The sequence below is a fragment of the Drosophila takahashii genome, chromosome 2L (assembly GCF_030179915.1).
Source record: "Drosophila takahashii strain IR98-3 E-12201 chromosome 2L, DtakHiC1v2, whole genome shotgun sequence".
Lineage (NCBI taxonomy): Eukaryota > Metazoa > Arthropoda > Insecta > Diptera > Drosophilidae > Drosophila > Drosophila takahashii.
This window is the reverse complement of record NC_091678.1, coordinates 19,830,434-19,854,414: the sequence shown is the minus strand read 5'-3', so window position 1 is coordinate 19,854,414 and position 23,981 is coordinate 19,830,434. Positions and strand designations below refer to the sequence as shown.

The 23,981-nt window shown below is 38.3% G+C and overlaps 1 protein-coding gene across 9 annotated transcripts in view; it reads right to left on the bottom strand.

Annotated features, from left to right (window-relative positions):
• bru2 (bruno 2) overlaps positions 1-23,981 on the bottom strand; it is a 54,798-nt gene that overhangs the window by 20,089 nt on the left and 10,728 nt on the right. Inside the window, exons 3-5 of one of the 9 annotated variants that reach the window (XM_017156603.3) lie at positions 23,059-23,279; positions 21,651-21,733; positions 17,668-17,716 (exon numbers count right to left, since the gene is read on the bottom strand). In XM_017156603.3, the coding sequence (XP_017012092.2) occupies positions 17,668-17,716; positions 21,651-21,733; positions 23,059-23,279 (353 nt within the window). The other 8 variants (XM_070214252.1, XM_070214257.1, XM_017156607.3 and 5 more) reach the window with 8 other exon arrangements.

The window sequence follows — 23,981 nt, the reverse complement described above, 5'->3', positions numbered from 1 at the left end:
CACTTGTCGTTGGATTTTCCTCTAAAAGCCCCACCACATCTGGTTTCGGCTTACTAATTGACAACATAATCAAGAACTAAGACTAAGAATTGTTTGCAATTGCAATGCGGCCAGGTCAAAGACAAAAATATCAGAATAACTGACAACTTGAGCTGCCCTGGCTGCATCTCCATGATTAATTCAAATTTCGAATTTAAAATTAAATTACGTTCTTCGCTATCTCATTATTTGGCAGGTCTGTTTCGGTGTCTCTGGCAAACTGGTTCTATGACGCACGTGCTCTGGAGACAATAAACGTTTTTGTGTTTTTGTTTTCGTGCATATTGTTCGGAATGGGGGGGCGTTCAGACATTCATAAGATACATTCTGACGTCGTATCTTATGTCATTTTATAGCTCATGCCTTGCTGCACATTTAATCTCGTAGATTCTCTCCACTCCCCGAACTCCAGGTGTTTCTGCATATTTGCGGCTGTGAGATGTCACGTCAAAGGTAATTTTGATTGCCAGTCAGTCAGTCAGCCAGTCAGCATCTTTCCAACAAGTTGCTCAAATCTTCTACCCGACACTCGTAAAATATCTACACTTGTCTCTCGTTCTTTGAGCTGCTTTTTGTTTTTTATACTTTTTTTCACTTGCCTCAAAATGTGCTTTGCATAGTAATCAGTTTGGGATCTTTTGATAAAGAAATGGGATGGAATTGGCGATTACTTTGGGGGATAATTAGAGTGAGGGAGTGTCTATAAGCAATAGTCATCAAATATAATAATACATTGTAGATAATGAAATGGTTTATTATTAGGAGCATATAAATAACATTTAACTTTAATGAAACCCATTTACAGGATGTAATAAGTAAACTATTATTATCATAATATCTATATAATCATTTTCAAATAGATAATATAATAGTTACATTTAGATTTTGTCGAGCTCATTACCCCCATGACCACTGATGCAAATGGGATTCTCCGTTATCCTTTCCAAGGCATCTTCGTATTACCAATTTCTCCCAGCTCGGGCCTATAAGGCATTCCTAGCACATTCCAGGCTGCAAGACCTAATTAGCTTAAAATTCCTAAAGCGGAATCCATCTTGCATGTGGGTAAACTGCTGGCAAAAGGACTTCCGTGCTGCTGGCGAAGGATAACCTTCCACTGGATGCACATAAATGTGTGTAAATATATACATTAAGATACTTCCATGCCCGATTGCTCAGATAAATAGGCAATAAGTGAGAATTTGCCAGCAAGTTTGCTTATCGGTTGCATTTCCCAGCAATCTAAAGTTTGATTCTCGATTGTTTCGAGCTCGCTTTGTTTCGGGGCACATGTAAATATATGCAGATACGACTCACAGATAGGGAACCCAGATACGTATGTATCTGTTTGAGTTTGAGTTGCCCCCTTGCCACATCCGAATCAATTGATTACGTATTCCGCATTGTTGTGTATTTGTCGCGACAGAATTTCATTTCGTTCTTATGGGACGTTCAGTCGATCAAGCGACCCATTGAACCCCTCGAACCCCTTAGACCCCCCTCTTTTCTCCACCCCGGCCTATCGCTATTGAACTGTAACGCATTCAGCATTTGTTGCTCTCGTGTATTGTCTATGCAAAATTGTGGCTGCTGCTCATTCTGCGGTGTTCGTTGAACTCGCTCGTTGTTCAACTTTTTGGTCACTTGTCGCCCGGCATTCGAAGTTGTCGGGGTTACCAGGCGGTTAAGGGGGGGTTACTATGCCTGGCTGGCCCAATTGTCAAATGGCTAAGAGTTCGTTGGGAATTAGCTGCAAACCAATTGAGTTGTTCGAAGGAGAAAGGGAGTTAAGGGTAAATATATATAGTGAGATACAGTGAATATAGTGAAATTATTTCAAAGTATACATATCTATCTATAAAGCAAAGTTAAAAGTTTACAAGAAAATATCATGTTTTAATACAATTTTATTTATATTATTTTGATTTATTTGAAAATACAGTGAAATTATTTCTAATTTTATTTGTTTTGGCAATTTCTATTCCAAGTGACCCATTTATATGCCACTGGCAAACGGATAACCCCTGAACATACAACCACAATATCTGCTGATATTCCTTATTCCCTTTCCTCGCTCTCATCACATATCCCATATTTGCATTCATCTGCCTGACAGCCTTTGGAAGCTTCAAGAAACCAGACATTACCTCAGTGTTTGGGGAATTGCAACTTGTGTCTGCTGACAAAGGTTCTGCTTCTTCGTCCTAGTAACTCCCAAACTCCAGTAAAACTATGGTGGGGTTAACCCATGTTAGCCCATCAATTGTCTGCCGTCTAACTCGGCGCATGACTTGCATATTTATGCGATATATGCGAAATGAATTGTTGACTTCGACTTGGCGTCCGACTTTGACTGTGACGAAAGGCAGCCAAAGTCAAAGCGTTGATAAATAAGCAGGCACGAACAGGGAAAATAAAGAACAGGCGTCGGAACAAAAAACTATAAATAAATAGAGTGCATGTATTTCGAAAGCAATTCGATGCAGGCGAGCGTCGAACGGAAAATAATAATTTTATGGCAAGATCAAGTGACTTTCGGGGGCGGTACCCAGAAAAAGGGGGTGTATGTCAAAATGGCTGTCAGTCAAAAGTGAAGTGAAACAGCTGGATGGATGTGTGTGAGTGTTACATAAGGTTGTTGCTTTCAGAATTTGTGGCAAGGCATTATAAATGTATTTTCTCCCTACTCTCTCTGCCTCTCTTTTAACGTGTGCAAATGCGTTAACATAAATGTAACACGTTTCGCTGTGGTAACAACAAATGCAACAGCAACTATCCACATGTCACGTAGCTTTTGCATGGCAACGACAGAGAGCCGAGAACCCCAAAGACCCCAAAAGTCGTGTGACCCGAGGCAGCCCAAGAAACTGTCACATCTCAGAGACCAGACAGGAAACCAGTGGCAAGAGGAAGAGGAATGGCGTGAAATCAGACGGTGAAGTCGCTTTTCCTGTCAGAAGCTACAAAATATTCTAAATTATATACGACGCCAAAGCACAAGCGAAAAATATAGGCCTTAAAGCTAAGCCACTTCAAAATGATTAAAGCTTAGGTTGCTAGTTGATTAAAATTTTAGCAATGTTGCGCTAATTAACAAGTCACGAATTTGTAGTAGAACTTATGCAATATATTAACGAACTTGAACCGCTTGAGTCGTTAAGGAAAAGAAGAAAACAAGAAAAAAAAAAATCAAAAGAAGGAAAAACACGTGGAATGATTAATTCTAGATTGTCTTCTCCAAATTTTTCAATAATTTTTTTAATTAAAAAAAAATATTTATTCTAAAATGAAACCAACAATTATAGATTTTAACAGTTGTTTCTGTAGTAAGTATTAACTTTATTTAACGTGATTAATAAGTGTACTTCATTTAATTCGCTTTATCGGTTTAATCTTTCATAAAATGAGTACCCAAACCCGAACAAAACGCAAGCAAGCCAAAAAGATCCAATGGTGGCATCCACACAGGATTCCTCCCCTGCCTTCCATTTTTTTATCCGCTCTTGTAAGGGAGTTCAAAAGTCCCTTGACAAAGCTAAAATTTAATTAGCCGCCCAGCAAGTGGCGTTTGCAAATGAAATTACACAAACACATTCACACAGGCACGCACACAAAGGGACCGAAATGCAAACTCCGCATACATATATCCTCCCCCCTCCCCACACACACACATTGGTTTAACATTTAGCCACTTGGCGCGAAAAGGAAATAAAATACACGACAATCCAACAAAAGAGCAGGAAAAAAACACGAAACTTGCATCGAAACATGAAACTCCCGTCCCCTTTCCACCGTCGTGTTTTCTCCGGAAAATTGCTCTGCTGGCGCCCCCTAGCGGGCAGTCCGCCCACCCGCTTGGCTTTGTAATCCTCGCGAGCTTCACAATAAACACGAAAATATAATTTGCAACGTTTTTGCAGGCGACGCGCTTCCGCTGCCAAAGCTTAGAAATGCAATGAGTTTTAGACAATAGAGGCCACAGTGATTGCTCAATAAGAGCAACGAGTTGAAAAAATAGTAATCGTGATCCGTAAATATATTTACAACCAGCCTCATTAAATATTTATCTTTATCAATTGACTTGTTAAAAAAGCTCTAAGAAAAATACGATAAAAACATCATTGAACCAAATGTATTCTATTCATCTGATTACAAATAGTTTTGTTTTTCTATGCACTTAAAAAAAATGTAATGACACCATTTCTGATAGAGCAATTGAAAATGTCATGTGAATAATAAATTAAAATTGTAAATTAATTTATCAAAATGTAATGGACACCTTATTGGCTAAAGCAATTAAGTTAATGTTTGCTCAAAAAAAGTATCTTTATTTTAGCGGAGCCGTCTTATCAAGGCCTCACTGTACTCGGACCGACCGGGCTTAGCTGAACGGTGGTCCGTGCAAGTAACACTAATTACCTGGAACTAAATATGGCGCCGGATTCGGCGGCGGGAGCCAATACGTTGCCGTTATCGCCGGATACAACTGATGGCCATTTGTGGCCATGTTTGTGGACATGGCCGATGGGTGGAGTGGGTGGTTCGGGTGATTCGGGTGGTGCAGCGGTGGTGGCGAATGCTGCTGATGATGTGGCGGCGATGAGTCCGCGGAGGAGCTGCCCGAGCTCAGTTTGCTGTTGTAGCGGGTGATCATGTTGTTGTTGTTGTTGCTGCCGACGGGAGGTGGAGATGCTGCATGGACTTTGCCCGATAGGGGGCGCTGCTCGCTAACTCCGCCATTTCCACTTCCGCTTCCGTTGATATTGCCGCCATTGTTGTTGCTGTTGTTTAAGGAATTACTGCATTCCATGATATTTGGGTTTTTCATGTTATTTATTGGCCGCTAGCTGGCGCCACCACAAACACGACGAAAAAAAAACGTTCGAAGGGTTCAAATATTTTTGTCTATCTAAAACTTTGCTTTGCTTTTTTATGGGCCTCCTGGGCTAAATTAAAAACGAAAAGCAATATTTTATTTGTATTTATATTAGCAAGGGCTGCCATTAAAATGCCACAATTATTCACTTGTGCATAATTTGGATTTTATTTGCCACACACACTCACACATAAGCGCGTTTCACTCTTTTTTAGCACTACGTTTTATGGTCTACCATTTTTGTATAACTAATTAATTTGCCATATTGTCCGGCGAGTGCAGTTTGGCTTTGCAGTTTCGCAATAACGCAGTATTTTTTACTGTCGTTCTGTGTTATTTACTTTCAATTTGTTGCACATCCCCCATCAACGCACCGAGCGCTAATGGGACAGACATGACCCGCCCGTACGGGTTGTCCATACAGATGGACCATATTTGTTTTTATTGTTACGATTATTATGGCGATCACATAGCGCAGTTGTTTGATTTTGCATTTAATGTCCGTTAAGAAGCACCGCCAGCGATATTAAAATCATTGAAAAATTCAAAGCAAATATACAAAAAATTTTAATCCATCCAGCTTTCGCTTAAAAAATTTTTATTGCCGTTCATATGGCTCTTTGAGTGGTATCATTTTGTGTAATTTCATTAAAACCAATTTTAATATTTACTCAGCCCCGCACAAGCATTTAATTACATTTGCAATATTTAATTTAAATGTGGAAAAACCTTAAAAAATTTATTCTTTCAGGAATTTCTCTCCGTGTCAAAATATGCGCAACTTAGCACTAAGCTACAGCCACTCCCATCTGCTGGGCTTTCTACCTATCTGTTATGTATATATAACACCTGTGTGAAGCTCTAATCAGCCTGAGCAGAGTTTTAAAGAGACGAATGTCTGTGTTTATACAATAAATGAGAAGGGAACTCAGGGTAAATAAGTAACTTGAGTCTCTGGCGGGGAGTTTCAAGCTGGAAAACTAAACAAACCGACAACTATTCGACACCTAAACATATACGAACAATATGATTGTGAAATTTCAAGCTTATTTATCCAGATACGACAACGACATTTGTTTGACACTGAAGTTTCCGTTCATTTCCTTGGCAAGTTCCCCCCGAAAGTCTAAAATAGATGGGGCTTACAATTATTTATTCTATTTTTACTAACAATTAACATAAAAGTGCTATGTAAAATGGAGAAAAAAATGTATTTGGTCACATTTTTAATTTCAAAATATATTTTATGAATAAGCCAAAAATAAGACGATATATTTTCAATAAACTCCCATATTTAATGGAATATTTAATAAAATTTCATAAATTAATTGCTTTTATAATAATTATTTTTGTGTACACTAAAGTTCAATAATAACATTTTTAATATAACATGAGTTTTTATATCAAACGTAAAAAGACTTTTAGAATTGCTTCAAAAATGATTTCCATTTTGCTAAACATTTCATATCTGGTTGAAAGGCAATTGGTCCGAATTGATTTTGCCGCTTCAGTTCTTTTACGAATTCTGTGAGATTTGAATAATTCCTTGGAGTACTCGTATTTTCTAATTTTTAGTTTTCTCCGCCTGGCTCTTCCCCCCGCCACCTGCCGCTTCGTCTGTCTATTTTCAATTTCTTCTGACCCAACTGAAATTGACGTTTGCCAGTCTATTGACAGACTGCCTAAAGAAGACGATGATGATGATGATGATGCTGGGGCTGATGTCGAAGCTGATGGCTTCTTGTTTGTACATGGCCAACATATAGACATAAATATGCGTAAATAGACAAGTTTCCCCGCCCCTCTCTTCTTGGAATGTAACTCAGAAGAAAGTGCAAATATTGACGAGAGTTTCCATTTTGCAGGTGGCCCAAAGTGGAACAGTTTTCTGTTGATGGTTGCGACATATGCGAAACCAATTGATTCGTCGCCCGAAATGCCATTACTATATATACACGTGTGTTCCGTTGTGACATTTTCGTAATCATTTTGTTAACGCTCCGCTGGCTACCAGACGACGATTTAAACTTTGTGGAGTAATTTTTTTCCATGTGAGCTGATTAGTCGGCTTGGAGTTTATGAATTTTAAAATTCTCTAACCCACTTTCGAGTTAACTTTGTACTATTATCTGGCTGTCTCATGCGCTTCGAGGTGCAATTGACTTGGCAACAAACTCGCTCGCAATTATCACATAAACTTCGCATTTACACTCTGAACTTTGCTTCTGCCACAGCACCTCATGTGGTTTGTTGTTGCTCGCCGTTGTTTCGTTTGTGGTTGTTATTATTATTGCTGTTAAATGAAAATATTCAGAGCGGAAAGTTACGCTTTTCCATTATAAGCGGGCCATTCGAAGCATGATCAAATCTAATGTGGAGGTTTCGGTCTCGAAGAATATCAAAAGTGAGTTTGAGGTTTGAGAAAAAAGAAAAATGCAAGGCGGAAACACAATGGGGTAAAAATTATGTAATTTTTATAGTTTTTTCCTTTTTTATCAATAATTATTGAGGATAAAATAAATCAATCATCATTTAAATCATTTATTTTATGAGATGGCTCACTCTATAAATTAGTTCAATGTAGGCATATATTATAAAAACTCGGATAACTTATATAATTTTTAAATTTGTGATTGTAATTAAAATTTAAATTCTGAACAGTAAACTTTTTGGTATGTGTAAAATTTTAAATTATTTTCAAGTTTCTCGAAAAACATTTTTCGGCGTTTTAAGGTTTTGACGAGCCGTTGACATTTTGTATTTAATACGGCCTGCACTCAGGTTTTCTCCTCTCTGGCGTTCGCCTCGTGTGAGGCTCCTCAAAAATGAAAGCCGAAAGAAAATTTGACAAGTGACAATTTCCGTTTGTTGACTATGTCTTTTGAGTGATTATTTTGTGAGGGAAAGATTTTCCCAGTCCAATGATTCATTTTCGTTTCAAAAAGTATTACGTGAAGGAAAAATCGGATTACAATTAGTGGAATTTTGAATTGGAGATTTTTAAGCACTTTTTCGGGCTTTCGTTTGTTGAGTAGAGCAGATATATTTTAATCAGCTAAATGGGATGATGAGTTAAGGCCCAGAGGTTGACCTTGTAGGTGAGAGCGTGTCGCGACCAGGTGACGAAGGGTGCTGAAGGGGCAGAGCTCATCGACAGCCTTCATCCGAGGCTATTTATGGCCCGACACACCCAGCTCCAAGCTCACACACTCGAGTCACTCGACCGGAACGCCAATTGGATCGGAAATCGCCTTTTGTCTGTTATATTTGCCAGCTTACATCGGCCTTACCCAAATACCCATCCCTCTACCCCATTTTGGCCCAACAGCCCATCAGCTGTTCTTTATTCAGTGTGAACTCAATTATTGTCTATGCGATTATTGAGGTGGTTTTTCACAGGTAAATAGAGTTGGGCAACAAGTTCTCGATATATAGGAACAGTGGTAGATGGCTAGCAAGGAAACTTTTTTTTTTAAAGCTTTAAATAAATTTAAGAATGTTATTTTTCACTTTCTTGACCTCCCATAAAATCCTTGTTAACAGCGGTAACCTTTAGGCACGGCCCACTGTACTTTCGACTGAGCAAAGCAAAGTTCTTATCGTCCGCTAATTATGCAAATGCTATGTGCATTTCCAAGTCTTATTTACACACTTAAAAATGCGCCTAATTTGCGTATTGTGAACGATTTTTCACTGGCAAACTGCTGGTCGCCGTGTATCTCGATCCGAAAGATACCTGGAATTGATCGCACGTCTTGAACTTTAACTTTGACACGCGCGTGCGCGGCAATTGTAATTTCCGTTTGGCTCACAAATCGCTATTTTTCTCTCCGATTACGGCGACACGTCTCCGATTTGAGAGATACTCCTCAAAAATTTGTGCGATTTGCTTCAGCTATTTATTTTTCGGCGCTGAACTTTTTTCGCAGTCGATCCGAAAACGCGACTGATGTCTGGGCGATTGAGTGACAAACTGCTGGCGACGCTTATTTTTTCGCTGCCGTTTTTGCGCATCGTTCTGCGGTTTATTTTACTTGATTTTTGTAGTTGTAGTTGTATCTGGTATGTACTTTAGCCATTGTGTACTCAGTTCACGATGAGCCGCATGGCGACGTCAAAGCAAAAGCAAAAGCAACAGAAGCAAACAGTTCGAATACAAAAAATATTATCATTATTGCCGCTGCCTTTCGGGTTTGTGTCAAAATGGCAATAAGAAAAGCGTGCTGCGGGGAAAATGTGCTTGGGAAAATGCGAAAATTGTATAGATTAAATGAGTTTTGAAGTGCACTTTGAGAGAATCATCAGCACGTGGAAATCGGGAAAACGAATAAGGCAAAAAATTGACTATTAAATATTTAACTGGTATCATTAAATATATAATTTATTTGCTCATAAAAATGAGTAGTTTTAATAGTTTGACTTTAAACTTCACTATTTTTAACCATTTAACTTTCTCTGACTTGAAACTACTATTTCTAAGATAAGATTACCGAGCTCCTAAATCGAAGAAACGAAGGTATTTTATTCAAGTGAATATTTTATACATATTTTAAACCATAAAGAACATATTTTTTTAAACAATTTCTCAGTTTTGAGTATGCGATTGCATCTGTTCAGACATATTGCTTATATATTTCCATAATTACTCATATTCCTGAATCGGAACTTCTACCTGAGAAAGGCCCCAATTTTTGGGACCCGTCTTGGCGACTTTGTTTATTTTCGTTTCGCATTTCAGCAGTCAGCTACAGTTCGTCTCATTCGCGGCAGTTGTTTAGTTTATCAGTTAACAGACCAGAGCTAAAAGCTTTGGTAGCTAGATCATAATTCAGCAGAAAATTATAAACAATTTTGTCAGCTGACTCTTGAAGGGTAATTTGTTGGGCCAATGCAGTTTGGAGTACAATTTGGCTCACTGGTTTTCAGTTCTTATCTCTGAATAAAATTAAAAATTAAATTAATATCAAAAGGGGAGAAAAAACCATATGCCGCCAACAAGTGCTGCAAAAGGGGGCGTAGGGGCCGTGGAATTATAAAACAATACGCCCCCTAATTACAGACAGCGATATAGATACGAATTCAGATACAGCTAGGGCTGCCGAGATACAATGCGAAAACACTTGAAAAGAACAGACGCACAGGCCATTTTCGATAATTGAAAATAATAATTAAAATTCCCCGATCGAAGGGAGGGTAAAAAGGAGGAGGACCCTGCCCTGACGTCCACAATTGGAGTGAAAGAATCGCATAAAGGCGGCAACAACTGCAGGGCATACATAATAAAATTTGTATCTGTTAGTATGCAAAGCATGTCACAGTATTCCTCCATTCTTTTGGGTCATAGAGCCCGTTAGCCGTATTTGTCCATCAGAAGTCATCATGGAATTGGTTGTCATTCACTTTGCGCCTCTGCTTTGTTCTCGGGGCCCCCTCCTCAGACCCTATTTCCATAGAATTTATAGCCGCTTCCCCCCCTTGGGCGTGCGTGATTTCTTCAATTAATTGTTGTCTCTAAGCACTTTGAACACTGCACAATGTCGTTCTTGACAGCACTTTTTCCCATCATTGTCTACACCTAATTGGAGGTCCGAGAAGAACTAGTCGGTCCATTGTGCTCGCTGCCACAAAGGTCCATGGAAATATGCATAATTCTAACTCAAACAATGACAATTGTCAAGGTATTGCAATTCATTCTGCAAATCCAAGAGTTTTGTGCAATATGGATTGCTTAAGAAATATGATAAATGTTTGGACGAGGAACTGTGCAATTATGAATGAATGCATTGCAACAAAGGAAAAGTAAATTCATCTGAAGCTGCAGTCCCGGTTTACTTAAGGATATATTAATTATTGATTTAAGTTGAAGTTCCAAATAACATAATTCAGTATAATTCAGCATAATTCAGTTAGGCTCTAATATTACCACACACTAAATAAACTTTTTTAATGAGCTAACGCTTTTCGAGAGTAACTTTAATGCCATACCAAAATGATCTAAATATTACCTATTTATTTATTCTATTTAATTTAAATAAATATTTTTTGGTGTTTGAAATGACTTAATGGCTTAATAAATATCTAGCGTACAAACATAAATACAAGATGATTTAAAATAGCTAACAGGTTTTGCTCCCATGAAAATAATCCACTAACGAGCTCCAGAGAAACGATTCCCCGCAATAAACTCGCGCTATATCAATCTTTAAGCTCCATTGCCAAAGTATCCCCAGTACTTATAAACGAACTCCATGTGGAGAGATTTCCCCGGCCATTTGTCATCTTTCCCGGCTTTCCCATGCATCTTTCTTCATGCGGTTTGCCATTTTGGCTCACAAATCTAGCAATTATTCACATATTTCAATTACCGCTCGTCAAGCGTAAGAAATGTCTTGTGCCACACATGACAAACTGCAGCTGCAAATGCGATTGCGATTGCAAATGCAATTGCAACACAGAATGCAACGCACTTTCAACACGCAACCAGCGAAATTTCTCCAATTTCAGTGGCTCGCATTCTTCGCATACTCACTCGATCGCAAACGACACGCAATCTCTGCCTAGAATCTATAGACCCCTTATGGAGATACAGATACGAGATGGCCTAAGCAAAACAAACTGAAAACAAAACACCAAACAGCTGACTCGGCTTATATAAACAGAAGAAACGCAGAGAAAAAGCTAATTTCTTTGCGCAAAAAATAATAATAATGGAAATGAAATGAAAACTGGTTGAGACCGCAGCCGGTTCACCGGAGAGAAGCCGAGAAACTATGAAGAGAATCTGGGAGAAGCCGGCGGAGAATGAGTCAAACTGCAGCCGAGATTATAATTTATTTAGCTGACTTTTGTTTTTGCTCCTTTTGCACTTAATTATTCGTTTGGGAAGTGCTTTGCATATTGTTTTCGTTTTCGATTCATTTCTGTCATTTCTGCCGTGTTTACTTTTTGGCCATTGCCAAACGGGATGACAAATCCAATCGACCGCTTGTGCCGTTCTGGCATAGGAAATTAATGTTTTAATGGCATTTATTTCGGGCACCCCCAAGAAATCGAAATTGAAATATGTCCGAGGTATGCTTGCCCGATATTTTCGGTAGATTTAGCAAAGCTATTAACTTAATGTTGGATACATTTTTGAAATATGGGGAAATGGAAACTCTCCAATTGGACTAAAGAGATGAGCAAGGAATGTGACATTTTAAAAATATTTCTAAGCATTCTTTCAAAGCTTATAATACTTTTTAAAAGAAAATTGTGTTTATTTGTTTTGCATTTTAATTGCTTTTTTAACAGCGGCGGTACTACGCAAAAAAATGAGTTTTTCGCCAAAGATTTAATTAGCTTACATTTTGCGTTCTTTGGGTTTATAAATAGTTTATTAATCTAGAATTTATTATCAGTGTTCTTAAGACGTTTTAGGTAATTAAAAACAAATTATCTTCCTCATTACAGTACTGTACGTACAGAAAAATAGTTTATATTCAAATTTTTAAATAATTAAAGCACTTTTAATTGCTCGTTTTCAAGAAATTAACAATAAGTTAGCACACCGTACTCTTGTCAATTTCAAAACCGTTTTCTCAATTACTGAATCAACGATTATTAAGTACAATCCGCACGTATAAACGTGTATCGCGTCATATGGGGGAACGGTTCAATCAATTGGCTGTGCCAATAGTTTATCAATATCTTCGAGATACACTGGACGAGCGTTTCGTTTCGTTTTTCAATTAAGGCTTTGCGGCTGGCGTAGATTTAATTTAAAGAATTTCATTTACAGTTGACCAACCACAAAGTGCGGCGATGGTACGAAGATACGGAGATCGTGCCGCGAATGAATGACAAACTACGGCACGTATCTTTCGGATAGTTGAGCGCGACTATCGACTGGCGAATAACGAATACCGAATAACGAATAATGATTCCCGATCGACGATCACCGATCGACTGAAAAGCCCGCGGGCACTTCACTTTGCCCCGCGATCAATTGCGCTGCACTTTGAGATACAGATACTTTTGCCGCTGGCAATGCCGCTCTTGCCGGCTCTCTCTCTCCGTCTCCCTCTATCTCTTTCGCCCTCTCTCTCTCTAAACAGCTGTTGCGGACACTTGTGGCTCGCTCACATGAAAGCCAATTAGCCACGCTCGTTGCCTTTGGCTGTTTGTTTATTTATGTTTGCTGGGGAGTCATCATCAGTTGACAGTTTTTGGTACATATGAGTATGAGTAGCGCTCTCCCGCTCTGGCGCTTCCCTCTCTCTCTCCGGCCATGTTGCCCTCTCTTTCGGATCAGTGCCGGGTTGACTCAGCGGTTTTCCTACTCGTGTCGTGGAGCGGATACGCGATTCCTTTAGGTTAATTAATTTTACTATAGTGAAGTCAATTATGTCTGGGTTTAATCATCAATTAGAAAATATTGGCTGAAGTCAGACTTTTGTTATACAGTAGTATATTAGTATTATTTTTTAATTTTATTTGAGAACTTTATTGTTGTATCGCGATGCAACCTCTAAATTGATAAGATCATTAAAATATCTATTAATATACAAATCAAAAAATAGTTTTCGGATTTTTTTATAAGTGGGCTTTTAATATTTTTATGTACCTATATCTACAAATCAATTTGCCTGGAAAGGAAATTAAACAAGATAGAACGCTATAGTCGGGTGCCCCGACTATCAGATACCCGTTACTCAGCTAAAGGGAGTGCGAAAGAGATGGAGAAAAACTTTGATCCGCCGTAACTTTTTAACGAATGGTCCGATTTAAAAAATTTCTTCTACATTTCGATAGGTATTGATAAACACAATAAAACTGCATTTTTACTTTTCCAAAATATTGAAATTTTTAAAATCGTATATAAGCGATTGTGGGCGTTAGAGGGGGCGTGGCGCCCTTTTGAAACAAACTTGCGCTGCGTAGGAACTCCTAGAATCTGCATGCAAAATGTCAATCTTCTAGCTTTTATAGTTTCCGAGATCTCAGCGTTCATACAGACAGACAGACAGACAGACAGACAGACAGACAGACAGACAGACAGACGGACAGACAGACGGACAGACGGACATGGCTAGATCGACTCGGCTAGTGATCCCGATCAAGAATATATATAGTTTATAGGGTCGGAAACGCTTCCTTCTACCTGTTACATACTTTTGCACGAATCTAATATACCCTTTTACTCTACGAGTAACGGGTATAAAAATGGTTTTTATTACAATTTTAAAACGAATTTATTAACAGATAAAAAGTCTTTACCCAGTGAAAACTTTTTAAAATACTGGTTTAAAAAAAAAGTCGCGAAATGAAACGCGGCATTTGATTAGTAATTCTCTTAAGCTCATTTAGCGCTCAATTTAGTAGCCAAGTGAACAATACATTATGTATTCATAAATAAGTTTAACGATTTACAGCTGCTTTAGCCGGCTTGACATTACATAAATCATTGCACATTTAGCTTAAACCTCTTTCACACGTCTCTTCAAACGAGTCGGCACCACCCGCTTTCCCCCCGCCCCGCCCCCTTTCACACCTCGTGTGCAAACCCATCCCGAGATTTGCCAGCAACAACAGCCGCCTCTTCTAACACATTTAATGCCAAGTCAAAGTTGTGTGCTCACTTGACAAGATCGCGACGACCTAAAAGGTTTCGAGACGCGAGCAATTAACATCAGAGCTACAAAAAATTCAGTCCGTATATCTGAGTATCTTGCAGATGTATCTGTATCTATGTATCTGGCTAAACGAGCGATCACGTCAAGCGGGGAGCTCGAAAATCAATTGAAGAGCGGTTGGGGGCTAGAAAACTCAGTGAACATAGAAAAGCGCTTTGTTTTCGCAGCCAGGCCCGCAGAACGGTTAATAATTGAATCGAAAAGTGTGCTAATGCGACCGGCAGTTGAGTTTCTCAGTATCTGGCAGATATCGGGTCAAACACATCTGTGTGCTGAAACTGCAAACATGAAAATGCATTCTCAGATCTGAAGATACCGCCACAGAAACATTCATTTAAGCGCTGAAGAATCTTACGAATGCCAAAGTGACAGAAAAAATTAATTACCTGGTACATTTTTTTTAAGCCAGCATAATTTTATTATTTTTTTTAATATGTGGCCTAGATTTTTATAAAGCCGGCTGTGGAAAAAAATGCTCACACGTTTCGTACAATTATATCGATCGATTTTACATAACTGGTTTTTGGTATAAACAAAAATTGTATTTTACCTTTTCTACAAGTTAATTGTAGTTATTATAGCTATTTCCTATTTTGACTGCAGTCAATTTATTTACATGTAAATATTAAATTTTAATCTTTCTAAAAACTTTGTGACCTATTTGATAAGTAACCCCACTTTCCTATTCCTTTCTTGTCCATACATTCAAGCGATGAAATGAAAATTGATTCGTCGTTGTCGACGTCTGACAATTCGCAAATTATTTAGCCCATTAATTCAAAAGCCAAAAGGCATAGCAATAAAATTTTGTTCATAAATAAAATCGTGCCTACGAGTTTCTACTTGCATTTGCTCGCATCTCATTAATTTGCGATGATTTTGCATGTGGCTAGTTGGGCCAAAATGTGCAAAAGAGGTGGGGACAATCGATGGCCAGGGAAGATGCCGGCAAAACCAGCAACAAAATAAGGCATCCTAAACAACTCGGCAACTAAGCCAAGCCAAAAGGGCAGGCTAAAAAGGCGGACAGCTACACAGACGACGACAAACGGCAGCTAAAAGTATTTAGAATTTCTGGCATTTTGTCAAGTGTTGCCAAAACATTTCGCACAACACGCACGGTTTTTGGAGAGAGTGAGGAATACACAGGGTGAGAGAGATGGAAAGAACGAGGATAGAGAGAGAAGCAATATTTGCGTGTACTAAGGCGAATCTTGGACTTGTTGCGAAATTTGTGTGGCATTTGAAAATGTTTGGCATTTGTTTAAGACTAATACACTATCCGAAAACGGGCAAGGTCCCTTTGGCATGAAAACATTTATTTTCTAATTACATTAATGCACAAATTTGTTTATTTAATTGAGTTTCAAATAGATATATTTATTTATTTGATTGTGTGTTACTTGTACTTTTATCTTTAAAAAGGAGAATTTTTAAAATTCTGTGTATAAAAATGTTATACACAAGGAAAAATCTGTCAAATAAATAAAACTCATTTTCTGTTTAACCTGTTTTCACAGGAATGATTTAGTTTTTAAGTTTTCAGTATTATATTTTTGGAAGTGTATGCAACCGTCTTTATAATAAATTTGTCATTCATTGGACAATTTTAGGTTGCAATCGCACACTTGATCATTTATCTCAATTTTAGAGACGCTATTAGTTAATATTTCGTTTATTAAACGGTTGAACCAAGAGCTAAGCCAGCACCAAGAGAAACTGAGAGAGAGATTCTCGCTCAGATGGGTGCCAATTTTTCGTTAATTTACCATAAAATTTCCGTGTTACGTATTTTTAATTTTGTGATTTATTTTTGTCACGCGTACACACTTGACGCAATCGGACGCAATCGAGGAGAAACAAAAGCAGCGGCTAGAATACGCTCTAATGGCTTTTGGATCGGTCGGATATATGGTAAAAATTTGTGGGGATGGGGCTAAAAGTGGCCTCTGCGAGGTTTGTGGCCCTTGAGCCAATCGAAAGCGAAGGAAAGCAATTATGTAAGAAGGGGAAAAAAGGGAAAACACAAAGGGAAACAATCGATGGACATCGAGGTGAATGCGAGCGATGCCCTAAACATTTCCGCTGCATTCGAGCAATGCTACAAACAACAAGAAATTCCAAAGTCACAAGCACGCACTGCCACAGTCACACACACACACTCATTCTAAAACGGAAGCGGAAACGCAGCGCATAAGCGAAGAGGCAGAAGGAGACACAAGAAGGACATGCGAGGAAATGGCCGTCCAATTTGTGCGATAGGCCAAAGACGACATAACAGATTTCCGATTTGAATTGCGGGGTAAAAAAGGTAGAAAGATTAAAATAAATTTAGCAGAAGGTTTTTACATTTTTTACACATATTAAACAAATATTTTGAAAAATCTCTTACATTTTAAAGTAGATTTGCACAATAGTTATAATTAAACGCTTTAAATAAATTTAAATTGTATAACTAAGTTTAATAAATTCTACGAGATATAAAAGCATAATTTTTTTAATGCTATATAATATAAATTTGCAGAGTAATATTATTTTCAGAGAAAGTTTAAAAGAATTTTTAAAACGGTCGTGAAAGTCTTTTTCTGAAAAGCCCACGAAATAAGCTATAACCCTGTAAACTTAAGCTGCTTTTTTCCTAAAAGTAATATTTCATCACTCCTGGGTTGGGGGCATCCACTTTTTGTTAGAACTTTTTCAACGAATGACTTCCATGCTTTTTCTCTCTTCTTTTCAGCACATATCCTAATCGATTTATTGGTCTCACACAATCCAACTAATACACGATTGTAGCCAGTTAGCCTTCTCCCTGCCCCTATTTTTTACCACCCTTCCTGTCAGTTTCAGCATTATTCATTTTCATTGCCGTATTCTCTGTTCGAATTCTTTTCCATGTGTTGTTTTGTGTAATCAAATACAGACACTACATCCCCTTATCCTTGCTTGTGATTAAGCCCAAAAGGCTCTTACACACTGGCAAAAAAAGCAGGAACTAGCAATCAACCGAATGGAGAAAGAGACAGGGGAGTGGGACAGAGACGAAATATACCCCGAAGCGATGTCTAAAGAGAAACTTACCATTTCTGTTCTCACTATCCGCCGGCTTCATCTGAATGGGATGGTGCATCTGTCAAAGAGAGAGAGAGAAAAAATTGAAAATCGTAAAAAAATGGGTAATATTTTTGGGAAATGTGAACTTTTTCTGTTCACAGTAACTCGGAAGTTTTGATTTAAATTTGCTAATATGTAAAAGAATAATAAGGAAACTCTGTTTAAAAACCATATATATTTTAGTGTGTATTTCCAATCTTCTATCATCAGCTGAAATATTTGTTTGCATTTCGCTTAAAATCATTTTGTAGAGAGGTTTCAACTTTCGCATTATTCACTCTGCCATTTACCCAATGAACTAAACCGAAATCTGATCCGAACTCCTGTTAGATCAACAATGATTTCATTAGTTTATTGAAGTGTTGTTCGATCTCATTAGATTTGATTTTGGCCCCATGCAAATGAAAAGCGCTAATGAAATAGCTCCGGAAGCCAGATAAAAAGGAGTGGGCGAAACGAAAAGGAACCAGAGAGCCCATTTCATTAACGTGGCCATTAGCACTTGAAAAATGCAATTCAATGCGAGAGATGCTTTTAACAAATTTCCCATTTATTTTACATTCGTCGTGCGAACCGATAAGGTCCCGGGTCCTTGAAAGTGGGTCCTGTCAGGCAGTGGCCATTACTTTGATTTCAATTAACTTTTCATTCAAACGGTTCGAGCAGCGGAAATGATAATAATAATACTTACAACGATATTAGAAAATGGAGCTTCAATTGCAGGAAACTTTTCCCATTGGCAGAAAGATAGAGGAGAGGAGGGGGAGGGGGAAACTCCGGACAAAGTGACTGAATGACTGAATGATGTTCAGCAAATTGAAATGAAATGCTTACGGGTTGAGGCCTCCCGCATCTCTTTTCAAACCAAATAAAACCGAACGAAACGGAAGGGGGGAAGCCAGAAGGTTTCTGCACAAATTACGAGAAAATGTCACCGCCTCTGGTACTTGGTCCTCGCTTCTCGGCTCTCGGTCCTTGTCCAGCCACCGAACCCTTTCCACACTTATTGTTGCGCCATTCTGCTGCTCTATTATTCAAAATTGACAGTTGAATGAGTAAAATGGCCGTCTGCCTCAATCTCAATTGCTATTTTCTGGCATTTCATTTAACTGTCCATCTCGCTAGTGTGGATGTACATATGTACATGCATCTGTTTGTGCTGGCCAAATCCTGCCTGAAAAAAACCCTTTTCAATTTAATAGCATAGAGGCTATAATGCGATTTGCAGGAAGTTACATTTAAGTCCTTCTCTGATTGTCAATTAGCTGTCAAAATATTGTGGTTAGTTTTTGGCTTTTGTGAAAAAAGTTAAAAATGCAGACAATTTAAGTTTGTCTAAATTGATCCGATTGCACAGTCATAAAACCGCTATCAATTAAAATTAATTAAATTATGATGCATGTATTTTAGAATTAAAAATTGTTTCTTACAAATTAAATAGTTTTCAATATAATAGGCTCATTTAACTTGCAAGAATCCCAATTTTCTCCATTACAAATTTACCAAAATTGGGAAATGAAATATTCTTAGCATACTTTCGGGCATCCAATTTAAACGCAGTAAAAAGCTTTCTCCCTCTTTTCTCTTTTCTTGGCCTGACTTGCAAGTGTATCCTTTCACACGTGCCAGTTAAAAAAGGAAGAACGAGAAAAGGACAACGCTTGGCCAGGACACTTAACACTCTCACATATATATTCAGGAAAATGGAGAAAGGCCAGAGAAAAGTGGGCAGTTCAAAACAAAATATTTATTGTGGCCGTTGACAAGCTGGGCTTTTCCCAGTGTGTGTGTGTGTGTGCGAGTGAGGAAATGTGGACATTTTAACGTCTGTTTACCTATCGATTATTTCAGGTAAATTAAGTAGCTTCGGAGCTGACGAGGACCTCCACATCCACATCCACGTCCATGTCGACATCGATGTCCTTTCCGTTGAGGGCAGCCTGCCAAATGCATTAAAGGATCAGACATGCTCACACACACTCACACCCAGGCGGACACATAGCCACACATGTACACATAGCTGGGCAGCCAGGCACTTACTTATACAAACAAAGATCCACCTTGCCCACACACACACACAACCATGTGGTCATTATTTTGACAATTACACACGTGGCGCCATTTGGCCAGGGTCCTTTTCGCCCCACCCCCCTCCTAAATTCACTGCTTCGATGTGTGAGTGAAGGTCTTTGTTTTAGTGCCAGCCGAACGTTCCTATATGGATTTTCCATTAACGATTTGAATATGTAAATGATGGAGCGAGTGCCAACTGTGGTTTCAGATTACATGAAAATTGTCTAACGTTTTTACGAGTCGTATTAATTTTATTAAATCAATTTTTGATATTAAATTCAAAAGGTTCGAAATCAGTTAATGAAATGTAGGGGAGAGTGGGGGAATTTCGTCACAGGGGCAATTTCGTCACCTGCAATATCTCGGAATCTATAAGTCGTAAAAATATATAATTTTTTTGTTTTAGTCCTTCAAGACGGCCAGACACAACCAATGCATTTGTTTTGCACAGAAGGCCAAGATAATTAAGCTATAATATTAAATGTGTTTTAACAGTTCAAAAGCTACATTTAGTTCTCGACGAAATTTTTTCTGTATGCCACAATTCAAAAGGAATAAGATACACGATTTTTTATATAATACACAGTGCTATAATGTGCATTTCTGCGTCAGTGATTTTTAACTTCGCGCCTAATTTCGCAAGAAAAATAATTATTTCTAAAAAAGTACGGTCTGGGGAAATTTCGCCACCCTACGCTAAGGGTAAATTCGCACCTATTTTAAATACATATTTTTATATTTGACGAGCTGGCTAACGAACAGACTACCAGCAGCAGCAACACATATAGGACGTCAACAAAAATGGTACGCTTGATCAGTGTAGCATATTTTTAGGCGTTAAACTCCCTACATTTTTCAGGTGACGAAATTTCCCCAGTTGTGTGGTGATTTTACCCCCCTGTGTGGTGAGATTGCCCCAGTATATTGGTTTTACATTTAATTTTTTTATAAATCACCAAGCTAATTAAAAAAATAGGGGAATGTCACATTTTAAAGCTTGGTGCTAACCGCTTTCAACAATAAAAATAGAAATATGATAACGAGTCTCAAGATGGACAAAAAATAGCTTTGAAAAAATAATGACGAAATTCCCCCACTCTCCCCTATTATTTGCAAAATAAGTAAGGCAAAAGCTCACTGGTGTATATAATTTAATAGGTATTGGATGTACTTTAAAATAAATATTTAATAATAAAACTGAAAATGTTTAATATCATCCACTTCCAGTTTCTACTATGTAACAAATCGCTGATGATAGATAGACTCTCACCAAATAGTTAATTCTAGTTATTGAACCACTGTGCAGGGTCACATCCATTCGGTGGAGCTACCCCAATCCCACTTGCCCCCGGTGATCCAATCCGCCCTGCAATCTTAGTGTGTTTGCTTGTGCGTGGAACGCTTCATTTAATACGTTAACAATGAGATTGTCCTCAATAATTGAATCCACTAATTGACTGATGATTACATTTTGTGTTGGCCATACACCAATAGTCCGCCAATGTTTCCCGGACCCTGAACCCCGAAACCCCTCCAATACCCCCGATCCCCCACCAAAAACCATGCGCTGAAAGTATGTCATCGATCGATCGGGTAGCAAGCGGTTGACTTTCTCAAGCTGTATTATTCAAAAGGGCGCACAAACAGTAAACTGTACTGGGTATACATATGTGTATGTGAACTACGAAGAAGAGGCACACACACACGCGCACACATACATACGCAAGTACGAAAAGAAATGCACACATACATGGACACAGAGAACAGGAAAACGGGCATAACTCAAAGCTACATAGATGGCATAGGGGGTGTATTTATTGGACTGTGTGTGTGAGTGGGTGGTGGGTGTAGGGTGTTGGGTGTTGGGAGGTACTTACCCCATCCAAGGTCTTGATGTTGTGCAACGCATCCTGGGCGCGCAGGGCCGCTTTTCTTGTATAGTAGGTGACAAAACAGCACCCTGCAAACGAAAATGAAACAATCGAATACAAATCGAATACAAATCAAACGAATCGATAGACAGTAGCACAGAACATATGATACAGAACGAACATTATATATTTATATATACTTGACTATATATATATAAATTTATCGGATGCATTAGGTATTATTTACTGGGGACCATTACAAAGTTAAGCTCTTACTTAAATAACTATTAGTTTGTAGCATTTGTTCATCATGCATCTGGGACAGATTGATCGAGTCTTAAGTCTAGATAGATATAGATCTATATTGGCATGCAGAATTTTGGACACTGGACGAGAGTTTCATGCAAGCCATGCGGAGCAAATGGGACATGGACAAAATATAATGGAGACTACGGACTGCGTGAGGTTGAGACTAAATACTATAGATATATTTCTATCTATACTTTTCCCAAAAATATTAATTTTTTTCCTTGCAAATTCGATTAATTTTCATTTAACTTTAAGTTTAGCATTATAGTTGAAAAAATTCCTTTTGAGATATAATTAAAATAACTTTGATTTCTTTTTTCTATATAGACATATTGATAGTCCCCTATAATTCAATAAACTGTCTTATTTGTATCACCTTCCCTCTTAATATTTGTTTGCCCGCCAATACTTTTATACTTTTATCGGATTACTTACGAAACAACTTCCGGAAAGTTAGTACACAACCAACCTCTTCTGACCCATCTAAACTATCCACTGCTCCATTACGAAGATTAAATTATAATCCTCCTCCGACTGGCAGCCACATAAGCCGCACGCCTCCCTTGGTGGATATCATCGAGTTAGCCGTGCTCGAACACCTTGCTCCGAGGATTAATCCACCCATATGCACACTTTCGACCAGGATCAACCCCTCTAGACCATAAATATGCATAATGGAATTTACCTTTTCGCTTTCGAGGAAAGTTTGCAAGCAAATGCGCATATTATTCTAATACAGCCAAAAATTAACCAGAGCAACATGCTCATGTCCTGCATCCTGCCAGTCTCCCAGGCTGCCACTCTGCGAGTGTGTGGAAGTTTTTCCCGTTTATACACGCACAATTGTGGCCAATTACCCTGGCTAAAACTTTGGCCAACACCGCATTCCTGCCCTCAACACCTGTGCTGGGAGCAGGTTTTAATGTTGATGGGTTCGCCATCAGCATAATCATATTACTTGATGTTTATTCGCACAGCCCGGGGACCCGGAATTGATGGACATTGTAAAATTTCATGGAACCGTCGAACCCTCCCCGAATAATCCGCCCATTTGTATGCCCCAGAGCCAAGGTTTCCATCTTGTGAGACGTCGACTGAGACTCACCTCTGCTAATCGATGTGACCTTGTCCCGCAGCACATTCAATGTGTGCACGGGTCCGAACTGCTCGAACATTTGCCGCAGCCTCGTCTCGTCCCAGGTCTTTGGTATTTGGCCCACGAACATCTTGATATTGTCTGCATCCGGCTGATCCTTGATCAATTCGGGACTGTTCGCCTCCACAAGTTCCATTTTTAAGGAGCCTTCAGCCGTGGGACTTTGATTGCTGCAATGAAGAGAACATTTTCAAAGTTAGAATGGAACAAAACAGAAAATTGATTAAAAGTAGGTCGTTAATTCATGCATTTTATAAACCTAATTAATTTAGAAGATCTATAAAAAATACAAGTAATTCATAGTTTCTTAAAGGTAACCTTTTATTTAAAAAATATTTCTATTACAAACAAGAAAGGAAGCTAGCTTCGGCCAGCCGAAGCTTAAATACCCTTGCAGATCATTCCTATTAATTAACAAATCGCAAAAATGTTCAATTAATTTCATTAATCTCATTAATTTTCCGATCGTTCCTATGGCAGCTATACGATATAGTCGTCCGATTTTAATCAAATTAAAATTGAAATTCGGAAATATTTAAAAAGAGTCATGTCCTAGAGTAGAAGATAATACAATAAAAACCAAGGAAGCTAGAATTTATTTCCTATTACTTTTCCATTAATTTTCCGATCGTTCCTATGGCAGCTATATGATATATTAGTCCGATTTTTTAAATATTTAATTCGAAATTCACAAATATTTAAAAAATAACATCCCCAAAAGTAGAAGGTAATATTTCAAAAAAACACCGAAGCTAGAATTTTTTAAACGTTTTCTTTTCCGATCCTTCCTATGGGAGCTATAAGATATAGTTGTCCGATCCGGTCGGTTCCGACATATATACTACCTGCAATAGAATAAAGACTTTTGGGAA